Raw genomic sequence first — 24708 nt, forward strand, 5'->3', positions numbered from 1 at the left:
AAGGAAGTATTGTTTTTCGTTGCGTAGGTTTTGGTACCTCGGTTTGTAGTTTTGGAGCCGTAGAGTTCGTGTTTTGGTTTTCTGGTTAAGGTAAAAAGATTCTATTTATATTAGTTATTTTTTAAATTGGAATCTGTAAACATGTAGTTTACGATTGTATGTATGATTTGGTCACTTATTTGGGAAAATCTATTGGATGAAAATACAGAATTTTTGGGTTACTATTTTAGGAAAATTTGGGGGTTTCAGGTATCATCTCTATTTCTGTTGAAAAATTGATTGTTGTGTAAAATCGTGACATTGAGATGACCATACCTATATTTGTATTAAACTATGTCTCACACTGAAAACGATATGATTTGTAGTATACTCAAATAAGTGTGGAATGAACTGTTGTATGTAAAATGTTTTAGGTTTCGTAAAGCCGTTGTGACGACTAATTACAGTAAGCTGAGAGGTATAGGAACATGAGTTCCAAAATTGTTCCAGGTTTTGTGAAATTTTCCACGTCTCGGCTGATTACCATGGGCAAACACTATTTCTTGGCTAAATACCATAGGTGAGAGTGTCCGGCTCCATATCTGAGGGTGTGAAATATCACCTATTTGTTTCGGTTGGTCACCGATGGGTGTGAGTGGACACCGTATTAGCAATGATATTGCTGTGGGGCTTCGGTTATTGTAGGGTATCGGGTGCTCCATGTAATGCAGTTGGTTTCGGCCAAAGAGTGTGACGACACTAACCGTAAGTTTTGTATCGTATGTATAAGAATTAGATTGTAAAAATACTGGAACTGTATCATGTTATGTTTTATGTAGAAATAACACTTGTATGTCATACACTCATATAACCTGTTTTCTTCCTTACTGAGAGGTGTTTTACTCCAAATATACAAATGTGTTTCAAGTCCTTCGAGTAGCCAAAACTAGCTTCCTAGCGTTCAAGATCATGGTTGTTGGTTAGCTGCGTATAGTACTTGTGTAAGTACGGATTTTGTAACCGAGTTGTCACTGTTGAGGCTTGTTTACACCCAAGGCATGTACTATATTTTTTGGAGCGTAGACTCTAGTTATGTATATACTCTAATATGGTATGTTGTATGTATTAGAAAGAACATTTTCGCTGCACATGTGATGTGTATGTATGTGTATGTGAATGTGTATAGGGTATATGTGTACCCCACGGGGTCGGACCCTCATTCAATGTAGTATCATGTATGTTTTAATTGATACAGAGACAGGTTAAGCTACTAAATTCACACTTGGGGCCCATCCGCGGGTTCGGGGCGTGACTCGCACGACCCGTCCTTCTTCTTCACGAACAATACTGGAGCTCCCCAAGGTGAAACACTAGGTCAGATAAAACCCTTATCCAGTAGTTCCTACAACTGCTCCTTCAACTCTCTAAGTTCAACTAGAGCCATCTGGTATGCCACTTTAGAAATTAGCGCCTTGCCTGGTAGAAACTCAATAGCGAACTCCACCTCCCAATCAGGAGGTAAACCAGGTAAGTCTTCCGAGAATACATCTGGAAATTCGTTGACCACTCGGATATCTTCAAGTTTAAGATCATCCCAAGGTGGTTCCTTCACACAAGCTTGGTACCCCTGACAATCATCCAAGAGTAACCTTCGCGCCTGCATAGCCGACAGAATCTATGGCATCGAACGCACACACGATCCTACAAACTCATATTCCTGCTCCCCATGAGGTATGAACACTACCACTTTCCTATGACAGTCAATCACTGAAAAACTGGAGGTTAACCAATCCATCCTCAATATAACATCAAACCTATACATGTCGTATACTACCAAATTCACCGATAGCGACCTTCCCTGAATTACCACTAGGCAGTTCTCTAACATTTTCCTGCATATCACCACACTTCCGGATGGTGTAGCCACAGACAACCCCTCATCCATCACTTGGGTTTCAGCCCCACACAGTTTCACAAAATTTGTAGATATAAAGGAGTGGGTTGCTCCTGAAAGTAACTTTTTATTAAAAACAACCTCGCTGTATTAAACAACCATTTGTATGTAACTGGTACAGTCACCCCACACCCTTGCCCATGTGTTTTTGGCCCTCTGGATGAAAGCAGAGTACATCATCGAACTGAGTATGTGTTTCCCCGATCTTCCCTCCGCTCTCCCTATCAAATCTCGAAATCATATAAAGACAAGAAATCCGTGTTCTAAATGTGGTAAAAAGAGCATTACAACTCGGAGTGTCCCTGATTGGAAAAAAGGGAATTGCTAATGGATGAGGTGCGATTTAAAATCGTGACTATTTTTCAAAACGAAGATTCACTATGTGATGTCTCTCAGTTTCACGAGTCGGATAGCGACGACTCTTGGATACTTGAGCCCGGCCATCACTTATCACATGACTCCCAACAAGATTGTTTCAGCACTTCAAGAATAATAGTGAAGGTCTGGATTCATGTCTTCTGAGGTCATATATTCTTCTTGTAATATCGTGAGGCAATAGGCAATGTAACGATAAAAATATTTGATGGTACTTTTAGACTTGTGTATGTAAAATCTATACCGGATTGTTTGAAAATGAGTTTGCATAATCTCGTTGACACTTTTGTTGTAATGGTTTTCAATTACCGTCCAAAGGTGGAGTCTTGATTGTCTGGGAAGAATAATCTGACTGTACTAAAGGGTAAATTTAGATGGGATATTACACTTTTTTAGGTACCTGACATGTAAGTGGAATTGTAACTTTATGCTTCAATCAGACATTAAATTCTTTTGGACAATATGCGTCTCTTGATGGCATAATTTTTAATTCTTATTTTCATAATTTTCCACAGATACCAAACAATCCCTCGATAAAGATGCCCACACAACGCTCATGAGTGCTTCTACGCTGTCTGGGCTTGTTTACCGGTGGGCTAGAGCTTGGCCCATTCTTGAGTTTTCATTAGAGGGTCCAATAGAGTGAGGCTGGGGTTAGAAGTGTAAATTCGTGAATTTATCGCCTGATTTCGGTTTCGGTTCCTGGAAAATCCCAATCTAACAAGCTTCCATTTTGCTTTTCAACCAGAACGAACCCTAATCCCTAAATCAGTAAAATAAGTGAGAACGATGCTGATCAGACAGTGAGCGACTGCGAGAGGCTTCATCTTCGTTCAAACACGGAAGACCACCTCCGGCTGGCGGTGTTACGGCCATACACGGTAAGCTCCTTTGTTTATTTTCGGTGGCTCCGTCTTCATTTTCATGTTTGCAAGTAATTATCCGTGTCTTGTTGCTGCTTGTGGGTCTGTGACTCTTTGTGCATAATTACTTGTGTGTTTGTACGATCTCAGGTGCCAATTTTCTTGTGTATATGGGTTGTTCAAACTTGACGAAAAATGGAAAATGCTTTAATTTTTTCTTTTCTCTAGCTATCGATTTGGAATTTTTGTTTTGATTTTTTTTTTTGCCGCATTTATCTCTCACGAGCATAGCGAAAATCAAATCTGAAACTCGTGCCGACGTTGACCCATCAAGCAGCAGTCATGCTTAAGGAAAGAACCGAGAATGAATTCAGCTTTATGGGATTCTCACTTTACCTCTTAATGCGAGATCAAGATAGCTCAGTTGGCAGGGTGGATCTTGTGGAGTGCCGCCTGACGGTTAGCAGAAATGTCGCTCCCTGGGTTTCGACTTCCTCGTCGGGCCTCCCTGAATTACCCCAGCCCCCCTCGTGGTGATGTGGGGCCATCTCCACAGGGCGTGGGATTAGTCACGACCGGTGCGGACCATAAAACGGGCGTGGACACCCGGCAATATTCAAAAAAAAAAAAAAAGAAGAAGAAGAAGAAAGAAGAAAGAAGAGGATGTGGATGGAAATTTTTCCCACAGGCTGAAAATGTAGAAGAAAATATAGAAAAGTATCAAACACAGTAACAGAATGCATATACATTTTTATTCTTACAAAACATTGTCCAATCTAGTACGAATCGTGCGCTTTTCTTTTTTTGGGACATTGATCAATCTAATATCAGGGTATTTTTTTGGCTTCTGCATTTTTTTCCCTCAAGATGAAAATTGCGTTGGTCTATGCAATTTGTTTTCATTTATTCAACCAAATGATATTTGTTCTTGTCAGGTGGTTCTCTTGTATATCCTTACTTATTAACTATTCACGGTCTTCTTTGATTTTCCAACTAAAATTAAAAATTAATATCAATATATAAATAGGAAAAAAAACTGTAGAGAAAGTCGCAGGGTTATTATTTATCCATTTCCTCATATATTTTTAACAAAAAAGATTGAGCTTGAATTCTGAATTTAATAAAAGCTTATTGATTCAGTGAATATTAACAAACATGTTGATCTGGCCACTGCTTTTCACATCATTTTGGGCAATACTCATTCTTCTTGTTTATGCTGACAATAGCAAAAAGTATGGTCATAACACACAAAAGAAAGTACAAGTCCTTCATTAGTTGTATTTCATTAGAGATTGGATTCTAGTTGTGGAAATAGGGATCTAGATTGGATTTATATGGCTATTGCAGAAACACATAATGCATTTTCTGCTAAACCATGTTTCAGCTGAAGGCAATGCTTAAATCTTTCCATCAAATATGATGTGGGGTGGCTTTATATAATTCTTTTTTTGGCAGTGATAAGGCCCCCAGTGGCGATGGGATTGTGAATTTTTACTTCTACTCTGTTCATTTCTCATTCTTATTTTACCTCTTTATTCTAAGATGATTTACCTACCTGTTTCATTATAAGATAATTCAATGAGAGAAGTGATCTTGATTTAACATGGTTACTTGCAGGAGTACAATCAATTCATTCAAAAAGCACATTCTCTTTTGTAAATTGTAGAGCATAACTTGCTTCTTGGTGACTTTTTCTATGGATGAGCTTTGGCTTATTTGATGATTCAGAAGGCCTGATATTGGAATAACAATGGTAGTGCCACAAAGTTAGTTTTCAATTATAAAGAAGGGCAAACAATAAAACAATATAATTTTCAAAGATTGACTCTTTTGTGACATTTTTATAAAATTAGAAGGGTAGAGTTTCAAATTTGTTGATTTTTTCATTTGACTCACTATTCTGCTCATGTAATTGTTTGTAATTGCCACTCAAACCATCAGAAAAGGTATTCATTTCTCCATTCATATTGGATGCAAGCCCTGTTATGAGCTCAAGGCCAAGACTGCTTGGCCTGGGAAAATAACTTGAATCGAGCATGATCTAGCGCTAGTCTATGTTCTCTTTCACAAACCAAGCTCAAGCCATGATATTTGGGTTGACTTGAGCTTGATCTGAGCTCAAGAGTCACTAAAAATGTAGTGATCTTTGTGTGGAGACATGGAAGCTCAGCTCATTTTTTGAGTAAGTAATTTGTAGATCTTGTGGTTCCACTCCACCATTATGTTTTCAGATCACTACCCGTTCTCTTAAGAAAATACATGCATTGTCTCGCAAATAAAACATTGTCCCACCACCTTGGGTTTGTGATTGTGTGTCTATGTCTGTTGAAGTCACAAGTGTTGGAGACAGTTTTGGCAACCCATTTCATGGTGAGGTCTACTGTGCCTAACTCATCCTTTGGTCTCTTGGCCAATGCTTTCTCATATCTCGTGTTGAGCAAATGTCTGACCTTTTCTACTCATATTGATGAGATCTAACTGGTAATTGCCTACATGGTATTACAGTTATTGTCAATGAATTTGTTCATAGGTTTAGATTATTTTGAGGTTTTTTCAGAAGAAAATTGAATTATCCAGTCTTATCTGTGATGATTTCACCTGAATACTTCATTTTCTGTATTTGGGTATTTGGAGTTGATGTCATCAATCATCATTACTGCGAATCTTACCTTTCTGTTATAATTTTCTAGTCTTATGGGCTTCAGAGTTTGGTGAGATCCTGATCTTGTAAGTGATGCATCTGTGTGTGGATGTATAATGCTCTGTTTGGTTTGATACGTTAAGACACAATGAGGCCAGCATTGGTACTTATGGCTGTATTTTTTTGGAATAAAACTCATGACAGGAGTATTATGAGATCCGTACAGAATGGAGGTTTATGGATTGACAATTTATCTACCAATTTAGCAAATAAGCTCTATTGTTAGGTGTCTGTTAGGGTCTTTTTTTTTTAATTTTTATAAATGCATGTATTTTGTCAGACTTTGCCTCCAAATTTGTGATGTTCTCTGCAGTCTTCTGATCAACTTTTTAATTGATGTTGCTTTCTTCTTTGTTCGTAATTTTCTTTTGCTTTTTTTTGTTTTTAATTTTTTTTGTTCATCTGGTTTTTTAACTGCTTATGGTTGAATTTGTGACTTTCAGGTATTTGGGACATATTTTTGTGAACTATCTACAATTGGAGTTTGATTGACATGGCAACTAAGCGACACGTTGGTTATAGTCCTCTCCCTGGTGATGATGATAATGATGCTTATGGGGGAAGATCGAATGACCCTCGGTTTGACTATACACCCAAGTCTTTTGATAAAATCCCATGGAAATCCATTGCACTTGCACTTTTCCTTCTCTTTCTTGGATCATTGCTTCTCTTCCTTTCATTCTTCATCTTAACCGGTCACATGGGAGGAGAGCGCTCCCAAGCCTATGGGCTTTTAGCCCTTGGAATTCTCACTTTCCTCCCAGGTATGTCTCTGGAAAACTTCTTCATATATACACAGTAGGTATTTTAACCAAAATGAGCAATTGATAAACAATGACAGTTCTATAGAGGTATTGTATCAGCCTTGTGTGTGTCAAACATTGACATTCCTCACATACTCCCCCTAACATACATCCAACAATTCATAAATGTGATCATAATTTCAAAATATATTTTCAATGGTAGGAACTTACTCTTCTTACGCTCTCTTTGGACATTGTAAAGCTTCCTTTATATGCTTTAACATATAGTCTTCCTGGTGAAGTAGCGGTGGGGGGGGGGGGGATATTAACTATAATTTTGTGGGAAGTCATACTTACAAGAGAATAGTGGGGTGTTATTTACTATAATAAACTTTTTACGTTTATGATAGTGGGGTGTTTTTTACTATAATAAACTTTTTACGTTTATGATGAAAGAAGTCATATCTTAAACTTCTCTAAATAAAAAGGGGAGAAAATGACAGGTGTTTTGATATTAGATTATTGTTTTGATATATGGTTATGGTGTTATATATATATGCTAAAAACTTGATATTCACCATACATAATACATTAAAAATAGTATTTGATTTTATTAATTGCCATGGCCCTTTTGTTTTGTCCCACAGTTTTAGAATTTGTTATGTTGTATCCATGTCTTACTGTGTTTGTATTCCTGTCCATGCTTCATAGTTAATATATGATGAGTGTTAACATGCAGAGTGATGCAAAAGTATCTACCTATGGATCTCTTGGGTTTCCTTTATGAGCTATTTTGTTAATTTTGATTTTCCTTGTAACTAGCCAAGCTTTGTTTTCACAAGTATGAATTTGTAAATTTTGGCCCCCTCTGTGGCTTTATATTGTTTTATATGGATATTTTGAGATTTTCTCATGTGGGCTATTATACACTTTTAGCTGAGGGTCAAAGTCCTAACACAGTTCTCATTGACTATATGGAGATTTTGTTAATGCTCTATGGACATAGGCATGCCAAACCTTGATTGTCTTGTTTTCTTCTAATTTTATGTTGATTTACACATGTGTGCATAGCTCTAGGGTGTGTGATTGAGCAACTTCAATTCTCAATTCTAATCTCCCTAAAACTAATACATAGGAGGTCTTTAATAGGCTTTCAATGCTTGGGGAAAAGGAAACTGATTTAAGAAACCTAAATAAATTAAATTACTATTTTCCCAAATAATAATACCCTATCATCTTGCTTCCTAAATGAGAATATTCTAGAATCTTGGAAATATGGCCCTAATAAAATTACCGTAAATTTGATAAATGAAAATACAATAAAAATTAGGAAAAAGCAAAGTAGATCTTGTCTGCTCGTGGCATCATTCTCACCCAATTAGATTGAATTCAACCTCAAATTTTAAAAATCTGTTGAACAGCCCAGATCATGACTATGCTTGAATGGGATCAATGTAATATGTTGGCTGGGATCAGAATTAGATCATGAGTGAACATCCATTGGAGACACAGTTGACAAATTTTATTTGAGATGATGAAATCAGCTGGTTGGGATCAGGCTTCTGACGCAGTGGTTCTTTAATCTCAACAGCAGCTTCCTTATTTTCCTCAAGAGGTTGGGGTTCAGGCTCCCAATACAGTGGTTCTATTATTCACTTCCTCAATTACCTCTTCTTGCTGGACTACCTCTTCCATAATGACTTGAAACAAAGGCTTTTATTCTAATTCACAATAACTAGGGTCTGACTGGTCTGGTCTGGTCTGGTGTGGTTTGGTCTGGTTGAACTGGATGGATCTAGTTAAAGTGAATTTGTTTGAAGTTGCTTCTCCAAACAAAGTCAGAGCAAGGTGGTTCCTGCTACTTCACTCCGCTTCAAGATTAAGCAAATCTGGCAGCACGCCATGTCGCCATCACAACCATTGGAAGTAATCAACGATGGCAGAACTTCTAGGACATTGCAGTGAGTCAATGACCAGCTGTGTGCTGGGAAGTCCCTTGTGACAGGTGCTTGGTTACACAGCTAGGGGCTCAGTCAATGATGGAGACTCTGATGACAGCAAACCCTGCCACTTCCATTTGGTACCTTGGTGGACTATGGGATTGAACCTTGATTTGGACTATAGGTTTGATTGAGGCTGAACAAACTTCACTTCAGGTTCTGATTGGAGAACAAGAGGCTGCTACGACAAACAAAAGGGCTTTGATTCTGGATTTCAGATTAAAGGCAATACTTACTGGCGCTCCAACCCCAGTCAGATTAGTGGTTTGCAATATAAATATATATATCAGTCTCTGCTTTGGCTGGAGAAGATTCTTTTACTCTCAGCAATAGATTGATGGATTGAGCAGAGATGGCAGAGGCAGCAGTACAAGGCAATTTAAGTTGAAATTGCGAACCCTACATATGTAAGTGAAAACTTATGTACAACCCTGTTCAAACAGCAACAGCCGTGGTGATTTGAGTTGAAATTGCAAACCCTTTTAAATTACATTGATAGCCGTGTCGGATCAGAGTCTGCTCTGATACTACTTGATACAGGACCAACATCCAACGACTTCCATTCTCAATTTCAATCTCCCTAAAACTAATATATTGGAGGCCTTTTATTGGATTACATGCTTGGAGAATAAGAAAAGTAATTTAAGAAGCCTAAAGAAATTAATATACTAGTTCCTAAATAATAATACCCTATATTCTTGCTTCGGTGCTTCCTAAATTACAATATCCTAGAATCTTTAAGGAACATATTATCCTAATAAAATTACCCTAAATAAAACAAATGAAAATATAATAAAAATTAGGAAAGTAAACTATATCTTGTTTGGACGCTGCATCAGTGCGTTTCGATCAAATAGGATATTTATATTTAAAAAAAAAAAACTCCTTGAAGGAATATGAGCACACCAAAGCCTGGCAATGTGCTCATAGAGAATTAGAGGTAGTTTTTCTTTACTCCACATTCATTATACTATAATGAATAATAAACTTTCACATTTTATTTTAATTCGTCTTTGTTCTCAGTTTATAGACATGACATTCTGTGAGGGGATTCTTAAAATCTTGACTTTCAATCCAAATATAAATTCCTGCAATTCTTATACCAAAAAAAAGGGGCTTCTCTGGTTTTCGATATATTTTCCAAGCTGGTGGTGCTTGCAGAGTATTCATTTGTTGTGCGAGTATGTGAGCTGAAATTCTCTTTCTGCTAAAAGTTAAATTGAGAAGCTTGTGTTTCCTTTTTGGTTTTTTTTTTTTTTCCTTTTTATAATTTAAAATGAAGCAAAAGCATAAGTTGCAGCTTATTGGATGGTAGTTGTTTTTTCTTTTATACTTGCAAAACCCCATAAGAGATTGACTCTTGGCAGCCAATATTTTCGAGGATAACTTTGAAGATATGATTCCTTCAACAATTAACACTATAAAAGTTGAATGGCTGTATGCTGTTATATGTCAACTTGCTATGAGGATGTCAAATGGTGAGTTGGTTAAGATTCCTCCGGATGCCTTGATCGATTAGCTTGTGTGAATTTTGTCCCAAATTTTTTATTAAATAGAAGTGCAAAATACATGAACCTCCCTCAAGTTTTACTAAAATGACGAACTCCTTTGACTTTCCTAAAATTCCATTGACACCCTTTATGAGTGACAACGGTTAATTGCCATCTAGTTTAATTATGAAATGATGCCCTAATTCCAATGTTTTAAATTATTTACCCCCTTTCAATGCCCTAACCAGCTCTACTTTTAGATTTCCAGGGTAGTTAAACTGCTTACAGAACCAAGGCATCCATTGCTATTATTCATTTCAATTATTCGTCTCCTTCACATTGAAAGGTCACACCCTACTCAATCTCTCTGCATTGGTCAAAATGGTTGTGCTGCTTGGTTAACGATTTTGTGGTTTTGGACTCGGGAGGTGATGTTTCATGGTTAGGGATCACTAGTGATGGCCATGGCTGGTGGTTTTGGCTTTGCATAGGTTGCAAAAGTGGCTTTTCTGCTTACTGGTTTTCTATATGATTAGATATCCCTTGATTCAACTTCACAATTTGATGCATAAGAATGGTATTGCAGCTGGCTACTAGAAAATCCTGCCATTTGAGCTCTCTCTCTTATAATTTTAAATGAACATTGACTTTCTCCCTGGAAATACTGTTTTCCCTGATTCTAATCAAAACAACTCTCTATTATAAAACCTATTTTCTGTACGAGAAAAATTGTGTTGCTTTTTAGCCTTCCATTATTCCATCTCCAAGAGCAGAAGCTGAAGTGTTCATGTTATCGTCATCTTCCCAAGTGAGTGCACAGCCAGGATTGGGGCTTCAATATAATTCAGGTGGTGATTGGGCTTGTGGTTTAAAGTTGTAACAGTGGTGCTTGGGATGAATGGGCATCCATGGTGGTTGGGCGTGGGGCTTGAGGATGATGTTGGTATGTGGTGATTTCCGAGGAGAGATTGCAGAGGTGATAAAGGATGTATTAGGGACATTTGGTTGGAGACGAATAGTTATTACAGTAAAATTTCTGTTAGGGTAAAAAAATGGTATTTCGAAAAATATTAGAAGATGGCTTTGTGCAACTTAGATACGGCTGTCCAGCAGTAATCGCTATCTAACAGGGGTAGTAAGTGGAACTAAAAATAGATGAAAAGGGACATCTCAGTAATTTTTGAAATGTTAGGGAATGCCTGCTGATTTTTAACAGAACTTTGGAGAGGTTATGATATTTTCCCTAAATAGAACTTCCTTGCTAGGTGATCATTCGAGCCATGTTGATATCATGGCAGCTACTCTTCCCCAAACTCCTTCCCTCTTAGCATGATTGTTGGTTTCCATTTAAATAAGCACCATTCTGAAAAGAGTTCCTGGTAGCTCCATTTGTTTCATCTTGCCCGTCTAAGAAAAGATAGCAATTTATGTTGGCCAACTAAATAAGCAATGTGGTTTATCATGTTTTATCTCGCCCAACCTTGATAGAAGGTCAGCCTTCCAACGTTGCTTTCTATGATGGATTTAGTCAGTCATATATGTTTAGAGGTTTCTATTTTGTTCTCTCTCATCTATTGTAATTGCCAAGCACTATTGTTTTGATATTTTTTGTTATTTTATCTTCTGAAGAGGGTTTCATATGCTCTTTCTTGTACTTCTTGTTCTCTTTAATAAAATCTCTTCTTTTCAATAAAAAAAATTTGTTCAGTTAGATAATTAAGGATCTTTTTGGTATCATTTTTGTTTTCTATTTTTCGTTTTCATTTTTGTGCAGTAAAAAAGTAGATGATGAAAAAGAAAAAACTTGTTCATGTTATTTTATGTTTCTAATATCGAGCTGGAACTGTTTTTACACTGCGTTTGAGAGAGGGATTTCTAGACTTGGATTTGGATAAATTTTAGTTCAATTTTATATTATATTTTATCAAAATCCAATACAAATCCAAATCTAATGCCTCTCCAAACATAGAGTTAGAAATAATTGAGAACCAAATTTTATGTTTTCCAGTCGTTTTAGTAGCCAGTTGCTATAATGCTTTAATATTCAGAATGAACTTTTGTGGAGTAAAGCATTCATTTTATACATATGTTTTAAATAAAATTAAAATAAATGATCATATGATTTTAAAATATAATTAAATAAAAATATCCATAAATTTTCAAAAAAATAATAAAATCTATTTAAGAAATATTTTTACTAGTTTTTCTAATTATCATGTCTTGTAAAGTGAATTCTGAAAAATAATAATTAAGTAAAATAATTATACTAATGTTTGCTTTTATTATTGCATTTTTAACTTGATTATTTTGTACTTCTAATTGAAGTACAAAAATGAGCATTTGTTATATCAAAATTTTAATTTGTTTTAAACTTAGCAATATTGGTCAAACAGGTTGCTGGTAATAAAACTACAAATTAATAGAAATAAAAAATACTAATAAAAATGAAAATTTTTATAATTTTTTTACTTATTTATTATATGTCAAAATTTTTCTTTTCTAGAAAAATCTTATTGTACATGACAATTGAAATATAGTAAAAATATTTTGTAAATGACTTATTCTTTTTTAATTTTTTGAAATTTTATGGGAATTTTTTTTATTTTAGTTGTATTTTAAATTCATATGCTCATTTTATTTTAATAATTTTATTTAAAAGGTATGGATAAAATTAATGATTTAATCTTAAAAGGTTAATTTTGGCTATTAAAATATTTTAGCAAGATGTTGCCAAAATAAGTGAGAATCATGAAATCTTATTTTCAATTTTTTTACAAGCATATGAAAATCTCCAATAGAAATAAAAAATCAGCAACATAAGGGCTTGTTTGGTATTGTTGCTATTATTTGTTCTGTTTTTGTTTCTGAATGGTGAAGAAATAGATTATAAAAATGCATTTGTTTATGTTCTCAATTTTCTATTTCTTTTGTTAGTTTTCAACTGTTTGCAAAAAAATTGGAAATTAGATTTTATGGTTTTAAGTTGTTTTGACAATTTATTGCTGAAAATTTTAATATCTAGAAACTTTTTTGTTAGATTAAATCATTCATTGTATACTCTTTTAAGTTAAAATTATAATAAAGTGATAATGTGAATTTAAATATTATTTAAATGATATATATGTAAATTTTAAAAAATAATAATAAAGTCAAATACAAAATATTTTAACTATTTTTCAATTGTCATGTGCTTGTACAATAAAATTTGAAAGTATAACAAGTAAAATAATTATAATAATTTTTATTTTTATTATAGTATTTTATTAATGTGTATTAATTTGTAATTTTATTATTTTAATCAACTTTTTGTAATATTGTTTTCTAGAAAGACGAAAATGAGCATTTTTTAATTTGTTTAAGTTTTATAAAAATTAATGAAATAGGTTTTTAGTTTTTAGTTTTTGTTTATAGTTTTTGGTTTTTGCTTTTGGTTTCCATTTCTGTATTCTTTGACAATGAAACCAAATGCCCCCCTAAACAAATGGATTTTCATAATGTGTTTCTTTACTGTACAAAAATGAGAGTAGAAAACCAAGAAAAGGAACAGTGCCAGACAGGCCCTAAATGCTCATGCATATTGTGATTTGTTAATTGAAACAATTATTTCTAATATTATGTCAGAATTTCATCTAGTTTTGGTTGAACTTAAAGTTGTTTTAGGAATGTTTCATCTTACTGAAGATGAGCAGTTTATTTTATTTTATTTTTTCCATCAAATGTTTACGTTATTAGTACTTTTATCAGTTTATGTATAGTGTAGCTGTAGGTGATATTGTTTGTTAGATGTCTTTCTAAAGGGTTTTTTTAATTCATTTGTTGGTAGTTCTTAAGAGCAGAGTATATTTTTCAATTAGATTGTATGCATAAATCATAACATGATGACACACGTGCGATGACTATTGCCCGTGCTCAATACTCAGCTGTCTGCTGAAGAGTCTGAAACTTGATGAAATGAGGTCAGTGTAATCATCAATGCCTGGACTACAGAATTAAGGTTATGGAGCTGGATGCCAGCTTTGTGTGGCAGACGCAGTTGCTAAAATACAGGAGCAATGGAAAAAGCTCTTGATCTCAGTGAAGTATTTTAGATTTATGTTGCCCTTTTAGTAGAGATGGGCATTATTTTTGTGCAGTTCTTTTGGCTGCCAGCCATCATTAGAACCTGCGTCCAGATTTCAAGAATAATATACACCCTGCCCTGCAACAATTTCTGAAGCTATTCCGGATCCTGCATTACATATTCTCTGATCTTTTTGTTCCCCTGCCTACCTATTTAAAAATATAGATAGTTCTGTTGATTCTAAAGCGACTTATGCTGTGAAGGGTATTGATCCGATCCATGGCTGCAGGTTTTTATGAGACTCGCATTGCATATTACTCTTGGAGAGGTGCGCAAGGCTATCGCTTTGCTTCCATTCCCGATTATTAACCAAAGCATGTGGCTGTGGCTGTGGCTGTGGCTGTGGCTGCTGAATCAAGCCATAATCTATGAAACGACTTCACACCTCCCCATTGTATTTATTAATAGAACCACAAGGATCCATCGTCTGTATGTTTGCTCCTATGCTCGGTAATTATAACTCTTCAATTAGATTCTCTTGCCGTAACCTGTTTCTGTTGTATATGGAAAGCTCTTGTGTATGGGACTAAAAAGAAGGCGAGAGAGAGAGAGAGAGAGAGAGAGAGAGAGTTTCAGGGAGGAGGCAAAAGGAATGCTGTCTGCTTGGGCTTCCATTGCCAACCCAACCCTTCTCTCGTGTAATGAAGGAATGACTGCGTTGAAACTTGCTCCAGTTTTGAATCCTATAGATGATGGTTTATTTTTTTATTTTTTAACCATTGGTCCGTTGAAGCTTATTGGTAATTAAAAAAAAAAGGAATCTATGAAAATTTTTTCTTTTACTTCGGTTGTCAAGGTCCTACTGAAGATAGGAAATTATAAAAGGATATACTTTTTCATGTTGCTCATCAGGAGAGAATAAAAAATATTACAATACAGTCAAATGAACGAAAATTTAATTTTATAGTTATTAATTTTAGAGTTCTATTTATATTAAAATTAGAATAAACACTTATTTTTATTACTTTAAAGAATATATTAGAATATGAAAAGTTGACAATAAGGGATGTTTCTGAGCTACATTTAGTTATAAATATTAAATATAAAAAGGATGTTTGCAAGTACGGAATATATATGTTAGATAATGTAAAGATAAGGAAAGAGAGTACAATTAGACTATGGAGTAATATTACAATTATCCAAGTTGACTTATAAATGTATAAAGTAGTTCAACCTTGATTTGAATAAATTTAAATTAAGCCCAGCTAAGTTGCAAGAGTTGAATCTAAATAACTCATGAAGTTGTATGAAAGCTTAGTTTCACATCAATTTTATATTGAAAAATTAGATTATGACAGTACATTTGTTTTCTATTTTTGTTGTCATTTTTCTCAATTCTTTAAAAATACAAAAAACAAAAATTGGCCATTTGGTACATAGTTGTATGAAAACTATGAAAATGAAAATTACAAATGAAAACTAAAAGTTGAAACCCAATTGTGACGACCTTAAAAATAAATAATAATAAATGTAAACTCTGATACCATAACTATGGTGACTCGGAAACCCAGTGGGGTTCAGGGTACATCTTTCCATAACTTAATTTAAAACCAGTAGCGGAAAATAATCTAAACCTTAAATATCATACCTAGAGTACTAAATCCCAACAAAATACATAGGTATCTCCCACTATCAATATTACAACGCATAAACATAAAACATACATCACTAGTTTTTACACAAACACTTATTTTAAACTAACTTTTCTAAGTCTCGCTCCAAAGCTCGCTTGGCTTGATTTCCGATATGTCCTGAAATGTGAAAAAATTTATTGGAGTGAGACACCTCTCAATAAGATGGAATATATTATTATTAGTGTATGGCTAACATTAGTTTTAGTGTAAGGAAAATACATCCATTAATTAACTTTAAATGAGATAGCATTTATAACTCTACTCACATCCATATAATTGAAAATATATATTTTCTTCTCAAAACATACTTCGGCTCAATAAATAGCCTTGTTTCCATAAATCTACATATATGTATTTTACATAATACAACATAATTTCCACAGTTTCCATATATTTAGTTATGAAATATATACTGAGCATCCCTCCCCATTGTTCTTAGTACAAACTTCACAATATAATTTCCATACTGAGTATCTCTCTTCATTGTTCTTAGTACAAACTTCACAACAAAATTTCTATACTGAGCATCCCTCCCTATCGTTCTCAGTATGAACTTCACAACAGAATTTCCATACTAAACATCCCTCCTCATCGTTCTCAGTATGAACTTTACAACAGAATTTCCATACTGAACATCCCTCCCAATCGTTCTTAGTATGATTTCATTTTTTTTCAATACAAAATTATTAATAGTCATTTCACAATATCCACATATTCTAAAAAATCCTAGAATTAGTGTAATACCACCATTTTTACCATATAATACCAAGACCATAAAATTTCCATAGTTGAATTATATATCATAATTACCTCATAAAACGCACACTTTGTATAATAATTATAATTTCATAAATTACCTGAGAAATTGATCAATTTCACATATTTAATTTAATTCCAATATATTCCCAAATGCCCGAGTTGATCAAAATCCCGCAGTTTAATTTAATTCAAATCTATTTCCAAAAATCTGATTTGATCAAATCCCCATAGTTTAACTTACCCCAGACATATGAGAATAATTGAATTTACAAAATAAATTGAAATCATGAATATATTTTCAAAATAAATTGACATAATTTATTCCCCTTACCTTAACCATGGAGTAGAGCCTACGATGTCCAAACGACGAAATCACTCCGGTAAACGTTGAGGAGCGGAGTTAAGACTTGGAAATGATGTTCGTTTTTCAATTTGACTGAGAAATAGCTGAGAAATTTAGAGAGAGAGAGAGAGAGAGAGAAATGGAGAGGGGCGGATTGCATAGATTGAAATTGTGAGAGAGAGAAAGAGGGGGGACTCATTTCAATTTAATGGAATCATTAGGAGCTTCCTGATGATGCTAGTATATATATATATATATATAAATAATATTATAATATAATATTATATTAATATATTATATTATTTAATTAATAATTCTTATTAATTAATTAATTAATTATTTAATTTAATTGAATTGAATTTAATCTTTTTTTAATTTTTTAATTTCTTTTTAAGATCACTACATTCTCCTCTCCTTATAAAAATTTCGTTCTCGAAATTTGTTAACCAACACTTATCATAACTTTTAGAATTTCTGAAATGATCATCCGACTCTAGAAAAAGCCAGCAGCCACCCACATAGCGGCCCAGTCCCAAATTTATTAATGACCCCGGCAGATACTGAATCCAACTTCCTCTGAAATCCAGCACACATGCCCGCAACATATCCTCAAATAATTGAATCGTCCTCCTGAATTGTTCATTAGTTTGGAGATGAAATGATGTGCAAAAGGTAAGGTGTGATCCCAAGGCTTTCTGCAAGCCTTTTCAAAATTGAAAGGTAAACCGTGGGTCCCGATCTGATATGATGGACAATGGTACGTCATGTAATCTAACTATCTCCTAAACATACAACTCCGTCAATCTATTCATGGAGTAGTTAACTTTGATTGAAACAAAATGGGCAGTTTTAGTCAGACGATCAACAATGGAAACTGCCCATGGAAATGTGCTCCCACGTCCAGTCAGGAATGTGGAATAGTTGCAATGGCCCTACTGGTCTCTGATATTCAGCCTTTACCTGTTGACATATAAGGTACTGTTCCATGAATCGGGCAATCTCTCTCTTCATGTTGTTCCATCAGAAAGACTCTCGCAAATCCCGATACATCTTAGTGCTTCTTGGTTGCGTTGTATAAAGAGAGCGATCAACCTCTTCCAGAATTGTTCTTTTAATCTTTGCATCATTGGGTACACATAATTTGGTGTGAAACCTCAAAACCCTATCATCTGAGATGTTAAAATCCACCCTCAGTCCATTCTATACTTTACCTATATTCTTCACTAACGTTGTATCTTTTATCTGTGCGGCCTTAATCTTCTCCCACAAGTCGGTTGGATTACTAGATTAGCAATGAAAGCCTGACAATTTCCCTCCACCATTTTCACGCCAAATCTTTCCAGATCCATTATGATTTGATGTTGAGTTACCACTGCTAAAACTGATGCATTCAATGACTTTTGGCTTAACACATCTGCTACCACATTGACTTTCCCTGGGTGGTAGTTGATTGTACAATCATAATCCTTTATCAGTTATAGTCATCTTCTCTGTCTTATGTTTAGTTCTTTTTACGTGAAGAAGTACTTAAGACTTTTATGATCTGTAAAAATCTTGCACCTTTCACCATACCGGCAGTGTCTCCAAATTTTCAACACAAATACCATCGCCGCCAATTCCAATGCGTGTGGTCGTAGGATAAGGTTCTTTCTTTCGTACTACCTCCTTAAATGTTGAGAACACAATACATCACAATCAAAACCCCCTTTACTTCGTAAAGAATTGTCAGTACTAGCATAGTGATGAGTCGTTGTTTCAATTCTTGGAAAATTTGCTCACATTCATTTGTTCACTCATACCTCACATTCTTTCTTGTCAACCTTGTTAGAGGATCTGATAATTTAGAAAACTCTTCCACGAATCGACGATAATACCTCGCCAGACCTAAGAAAGTCCTGACCTCGTGAACATTCTTTGGTCTTGCCTAGTCCACTACTGCCTCTATCTTGCTCAGGTCCATAGAAATACCATCCCTAGATATCACGTGTCCTAGGAATGCAACTTTTTTCCAACTAGAACTCACATTTCTTGAATTTAGCATAAAGCTTCCTTTCTCTTAGCACATGAAGTACCAACCTCTAATGATTCTTATGCTCCTTAGGACTCTTCGAATACACTAAAACTAAAATGTTATCAATGATATCCATCACAAACTGATCCCGACATTATATGGATCCTTGTTTCAAAGGTCATAAATGCCGCAGGAGCTTAGCAAAAAAACGAGACAAAACTAAGAAGAACTCTCGTGGGCATACCTATTCGGGAATGCAGTCTTGGGAACATCCGTCTGACTTGATTACCTTGATGATCTCCGAATCTGAGACGATCTTAAGAAGACTTGTGTTTCCCTGGAGTTGGTCAACAAGTATCCTTACGGGAGTGGTACCTGTTCTTAATTCACCTTATTTATTTCTCTGTAATTAATACCCAGTCGCCGCATGATCCTATCCCCCTTATTTTGTTAACAATACACTGGTGGCTCCCCCAGGGTTGCCACACGGGTCTGATGAATCCTTTATCTAATAACTCGTGTAACTGTTCCTTCATTTCTTTCAATTCTGCAGGAGCCATTCTCTATGGAGCCTTAGAGATTGGTGTCATCCCTGGAAATAGGTCAATAGAAAACTCAATTTCATGGTCAGCAAGAAACCTAGGCAAGTCCTCTGGGAATACATTAGAGAATCCTCTCACTATTAGGATATCCCCATACTTTATTTCTCCCTTTGGTGCTTCCTTCACACATGCCAGGTACCCCTGACATCCATTCAAGAGTAGCCTTTCTGCTTGAATAGCTAACATTATTTGTGGTGAGGAGCACATGCACGACCCAACAAACTTGACCTCCTACTCCACATGGGGTCTGAACACTACCTCTTTGTAACAGTCAATACTAGTACAATTGAAGGCTAACCAGTCCATTCCTAGAATCACATCAAATCCATGCATGTCAAACACTAGTAAATTGGTGGGTAGCATCTTTCCCTTTATACAGATTGGATAGTTTTTAAGAACCTTCCTACAAACCACCACTGTAACACCCCGAACCCAAAACTAGGGTCCGGAGTGTTTTTTAAAATATATCTCTGATACCACCTTGTGACGCCATGAACCCACCAAGTGGGGCTTGGGTGCCTCGTGTTCCATTTACCTGTATATGATATTCTAACATTAATTACGTAGCGGAAATAATAACAATTCCTCCATAATATACCAGAGTATCTACACTTATATAATCTCAAAAGGTATTCTCCAAGCAACCAGTATTCACAAACATATTTATATATACTTCTCAGAAAACTTAAATATAATACAACCCCAAAATATACAACTAAAAAATGTAACTAAAGTTTATATCCTCTCTTTCTCAAAAAAGCTATGCCAAGCCCCGAGCTTACTGAGCTCGACCACGTGGTCCTCTTGAAAAAGATAAAATTCCATATTAAGCGAGACACATCTCAGTAAGTCGGAATAGATTAACGTTAGTGTGTGGCTATCACGAGGTTTGTGTACAAATATATAATCATCATTTCAAAAATTATCACAATTATGAAACCATTCTCTGTCCCTACTCACACACATGCAAAATATTTTACCAATAGGAGTTCCCAAGGATTGGGGGATTACCCGCCCATACAAGTAGCACCCCTTTGCTCTGATACCTTATGTAACCTATGGCTACAACTGAAACATATCAGGGCATTTACCTTACTCGGTAAGCCCTCAGGTGGATAGTATATCTCGTACATACACACACATTCACACAAAGGTTTACTGGTAGAAGTTCTTGAGAATAAGGAAGATTACCCGCCCATACAAGTAGCTTCCCTTTGCCCTAATATGTTATGCAGCTCAGTATGACTACATCAGAGACTAATCAGGGCACTCGCCTTTCTCAACAAGCCCTCGGACGGAGTGTATACTTCGCCCAAAATAAATATATAATACTACAATATATAATACATATTTACTTTACTTTGTATCTGTTATCTCTATATTACTTATCTTTTCATGTTCTCAGTATTTCACATCACATAATTCACTTTCACATTTAGCATTACTTTGATTTCATGCATGTGAATCTCACTTCCACATTTCACATCATCCACATTTTGCATTACTCTGATTTGATGCTACTCTGTATCCACATCTACATTCACATATTCTGTTTTCATATTATTCACTAGTTAAATTAAAAAATTATGCATTTAGAACTCACTACTAGATGGATAATCAATGTCATGCATCCCCCCATGACGGGTTGTGCAGCCCGAAGGTTGGACTTAACCCTGGTCGGCTCACTAGAGTTAAATCAGAAAACAACCTCTTTAGTCTGTAAGTCATATTGGCTTTCCTACGCTGGTCTAGACTCCAGGGGGAATCTCTACCCTACACAGCACAATCAACCATCCCATCTCCACACTCTTTCTAAGACGTGTGGGTGCATTAATCTCTGCCAAAAATCATACGCAACAGTACTGTGCTTCACTATGGTCTATCGGAGTTCTCAAATCATACATTGCAATTTAACATTCATATCCTGCTCTGATTAACAATACAAATGCAATATAATCCCAATACATTTCAGTATTTCCCAACATGTCATACATATATATATCACAACTCAACTCAGTATTTTTATTTTACTCATGCCACACCATTTAAGTAATACACATAATTATATCATTTGAAATAACAAAAGCCAACCCATGTTCATCATCCGTTTTACTGAAGATACACATCAAATTATCCCCACAATTTCTAGAAAACACATTACTTTAATCATTCCATTATCACAAATAATAAGTATAGCCCTAGGCTCAAAAATCACAGTTCAAACGGTTGAATTTTCTTTTAAAACTCACCTGATAATTATATACATTTATAAATACATATATTTTCCATTTAAACTGGTAAATTCATAATAACTACAAGCTTAATCTATTCCCCCTACCTATTTTCCTGAATTACGGCCATAGGGACTCCAAAACGATGCCTGTAGCGCTCACCCAAACCCTGATTCAATAATCTTAGTTTAATCAAATCAATTCTAAATAAAATACTATTTTAACATTTCCGAAGCTCATAAATTCCCAATAAACAATTAAACTCCCAAAAATAACCAACTTTTTAAATTCCCTAAATCTCACCCTTGCTTTGGAGTGGTGCCTAAGACCCCCAAATTGAAAATTTGCTCTGACCAAAATGACGACAATCGAGACTAGGACCCTATGGTGGTGTTTGATCGTCAATTTAGCTGAAGATTTAAGGAAAAATTGAGAAAAGAGAGGGAGTATACCTTACCCCAGGACTGGTGCTGTTAGCTTTAGTGTATTCCCGAGAGAAGGGGGGGTGGAATTGGGCATTTAAAAATTTATCTCCTACGTCAAATTAATTAGCAACAGTATTACACAAACCTAGGGTCTTTCTATATAATCATAAACCCAATCAACACATGTAAAACATATAATGAATTAAACGTAAAACATACATGTGCTGAAAATGAAAATGCGTAAAATAAATTGCGAAAATATAAAACACACGCACGATATGTTATCAGGGTTCAGCCAACTGTGCCTACGTCTCCGCCTCTAGCTCACAAGCCCGAGGATTCCACTAATGACTCACTTAACGGGTGGAGCGACACCTACTACAACCAGGTCAATTAGAACAGGGCTGACCTCAACCTTTACACAATCTCCTTGCGTGGCGGAGAAGACCCTAGGTCAAATTCACAGGGTTGACCCCAACCTTCACACAATCCTTCCCGGGCTGGATTATCGCCCTCTCAGGCCACGCTTAGAAATACAACAGTATTTTTCACAAAGTAATCAGTACAGTGATTATGCTTTCATGTAAAGCCGATATGTACCCAATACACACAATAACATACACATCAACAATGTAGGTCATGTAAGCTCAGTGATGCAAATAGTTGTGCTAACAACACTCAATATGACATAATCAGTGATATGCTCATGAGTGTTTAAAACAAGCAATATCTTGGAATCTAAGCAATGCACAGTTCAGTAGAAAATCAATATTCCAAAGATATGAGTCAGATAATCAAACTAGTTCAAGAAGATTTTCCTTAATGAAATATACACAATACTAGTTTGAAAAAGTTTTGCTTGTTTGAAAAATATTTGCACAATAAGAACCAAACTATTGAACACTTGCAACAAAGATACAAATATCCTAAGCTTACTAGGTTATCCCAACACAAGATTTATAATATGAAAATTTGTGGGATAAACCTAAACTAAACTCCCCAAAAACAATATTTCAATCACACAAGCAAGTGGGAGTATTTAGTACTATCTAGCAATTACAAGCACACTTACTAAGCTCTTACAATACCAAGATTTATCAAAGGAATGAGTATTTGAAGGTATTTGAGCAAAGTGGGATTTTGAAATAGAGAGGATTTTTGGATAATGATTTTTGCTAATCCTTAACTAATCCTCACAAACGAACCCATATTTATAGGCTAAGACCAAAATATAACCATTTAGAACCTATAGGATATTATTAGAAAAGTTCTAAAATGCTTAGGGAGTATTAACCCAAATTAACTCAATTTACCACAGTTAAATTATTTTTAACCCGGTGAGGTTCAGGTGGCTGAACCGTGGTTCGGTCGCCCAAACATACACAGTTCTAAATGTCCTTTAAATTAGTTTGTAAGCCTAAGTGTAGGTTTGGTAGTTCGAACAAAAGTCAGAAACATTTGTTTGTAGGTTCGGGTGCCCGGTCCTAGGTTCGGTTAATTGAACCAACCAATTCGGTCACCCGAGCCCTATTTTGAACGTGATCGTTCGAGCGCCCGGGTAGTTGAAAAGGAACCTGATATAGGTTCAGGTGTCTGAGGGAGATACGCTCAAAATATGTTCGGTCGCCCGAAGCATGGTCAAACTGTTGACTTCTCAATAGTTTGGGTGCCTGAGGTGATTTGTTCTCCTAGGGTTCGATTGTCCGAGCTCTCTCATACTTTCCTTATTTTGTTCAATTTTATTTCAATTCTTTCCCCTGATAATGTAAGTGATTATGGGGACTTTGTGCTCAATGTATAGGAACCTAGGGTCTCTTCAAGTACGCCCAAAAACCTGTCTTTGGTCGACCGAATCGATCGAAAGGGTGCCCTAAAGTCATTCGGTCCCTATGGTCAAACTATGGTAATTTTGAGCTTACAAAACCTACATGCATGACATGAAGAGATTATTACACACCGATATCCTAATTACTATTATAGACCCAACAACATTACAACAAATAATAAATGTGTCGGGATCTTCACTTCTCTTCAGGTTGCCGCATGCCATTTTATAAACTTGTCAATGAGAACTTGCACACAAACTTGAAAACCATTAAATACCAAAGTACTTGTCATAATCAAAACAGGGTATGACCTATGGGGTCAACAGGTGCCTACGTCACTCCTATGACAAATTCACTATGATAGGAATGTTGGTGGCAGAGAGCTTGCTGACTCTCCTAGTTAGAAGAAGGCTCTTTGGCGAATTCTTTAGATCTGGATAGAGTCTCTCTCAGTAAAGAGAGTTGTAGATTCGTAAGATCATGATAGAGTCCCCTTTACTTTCTATGTTATTAGCAAAGTGCTAGCGCGCTACAACTAGCATAGCAGCTTGCGGAAAAGGATCTAGAGCCCCTACTCCTAAGTTGGAGCAACAAGCAACGGTAGTTTACGATTAGCTTTATCATCTTTGCTTGTTGCTTTGATTGCTCGTGG

General features: G+C 35.5%; 1 protein-coding gene across 1 annotated transcript; it reads left to right on the forward strand.

The window, feature by feature from the left end:
* The first annotated feature begins 2836 nt into the window (after positions 1–2836).
* LOC131165442 (uncharacterized) lies at positions 2837–14898 on the forward strand. Its single transcript, XM_058123274.1, has 3 exons — positions 2837–3189; positions 6316–6636; positions 14455–14898. The coding sequence occupies exons 2-3, from the start codon at positions 6366–6368 to the stop codon at positions 14532–14534; spliced, it is 351 nt and encodes a 116-aa protein (XP_057979257.1). The 5' UTR covers positions 2837–3189; positions 6316–6365; the 3' UTR covers positions 14535–14898.
* The last annotated feature ends 9810 nt before the right edge of the window (positions 14899–24708 follow it).

This window comes from Malania oleifera, chromosome 1 (genome assembly GCF_029873635.1).
Source record: "Malania oleifera isolate guangnan ecotype guangnan chromosome 1, ASM2987363v1, whole genome shotgun sequence".
NCBI lineage: Eukaryota > Viridiplantae > Streptophyta > Magnoliopsida > Santalales > Ximeniaceae > Malania > Malania oleifera.

What these genes read in the sequence shown, in the direction of transcription:
- LOC131165442 (XM_058123274.1), top strand. Translation starts at nt 6,366, where the DNA reads ATGGCAACTAAGCGACACGTTGGTTATAGTCCTCTCCCTGGTGATGAT. An exon ending in AATTCTCACTTTCCTCCCAG is followed by an intron (nt 6,637 to 14,454) that starts GTATGTCTCTGG and finishes CCATGGCTGCAG; the next exon opens with GTTTTTATGAGACTCGCATT.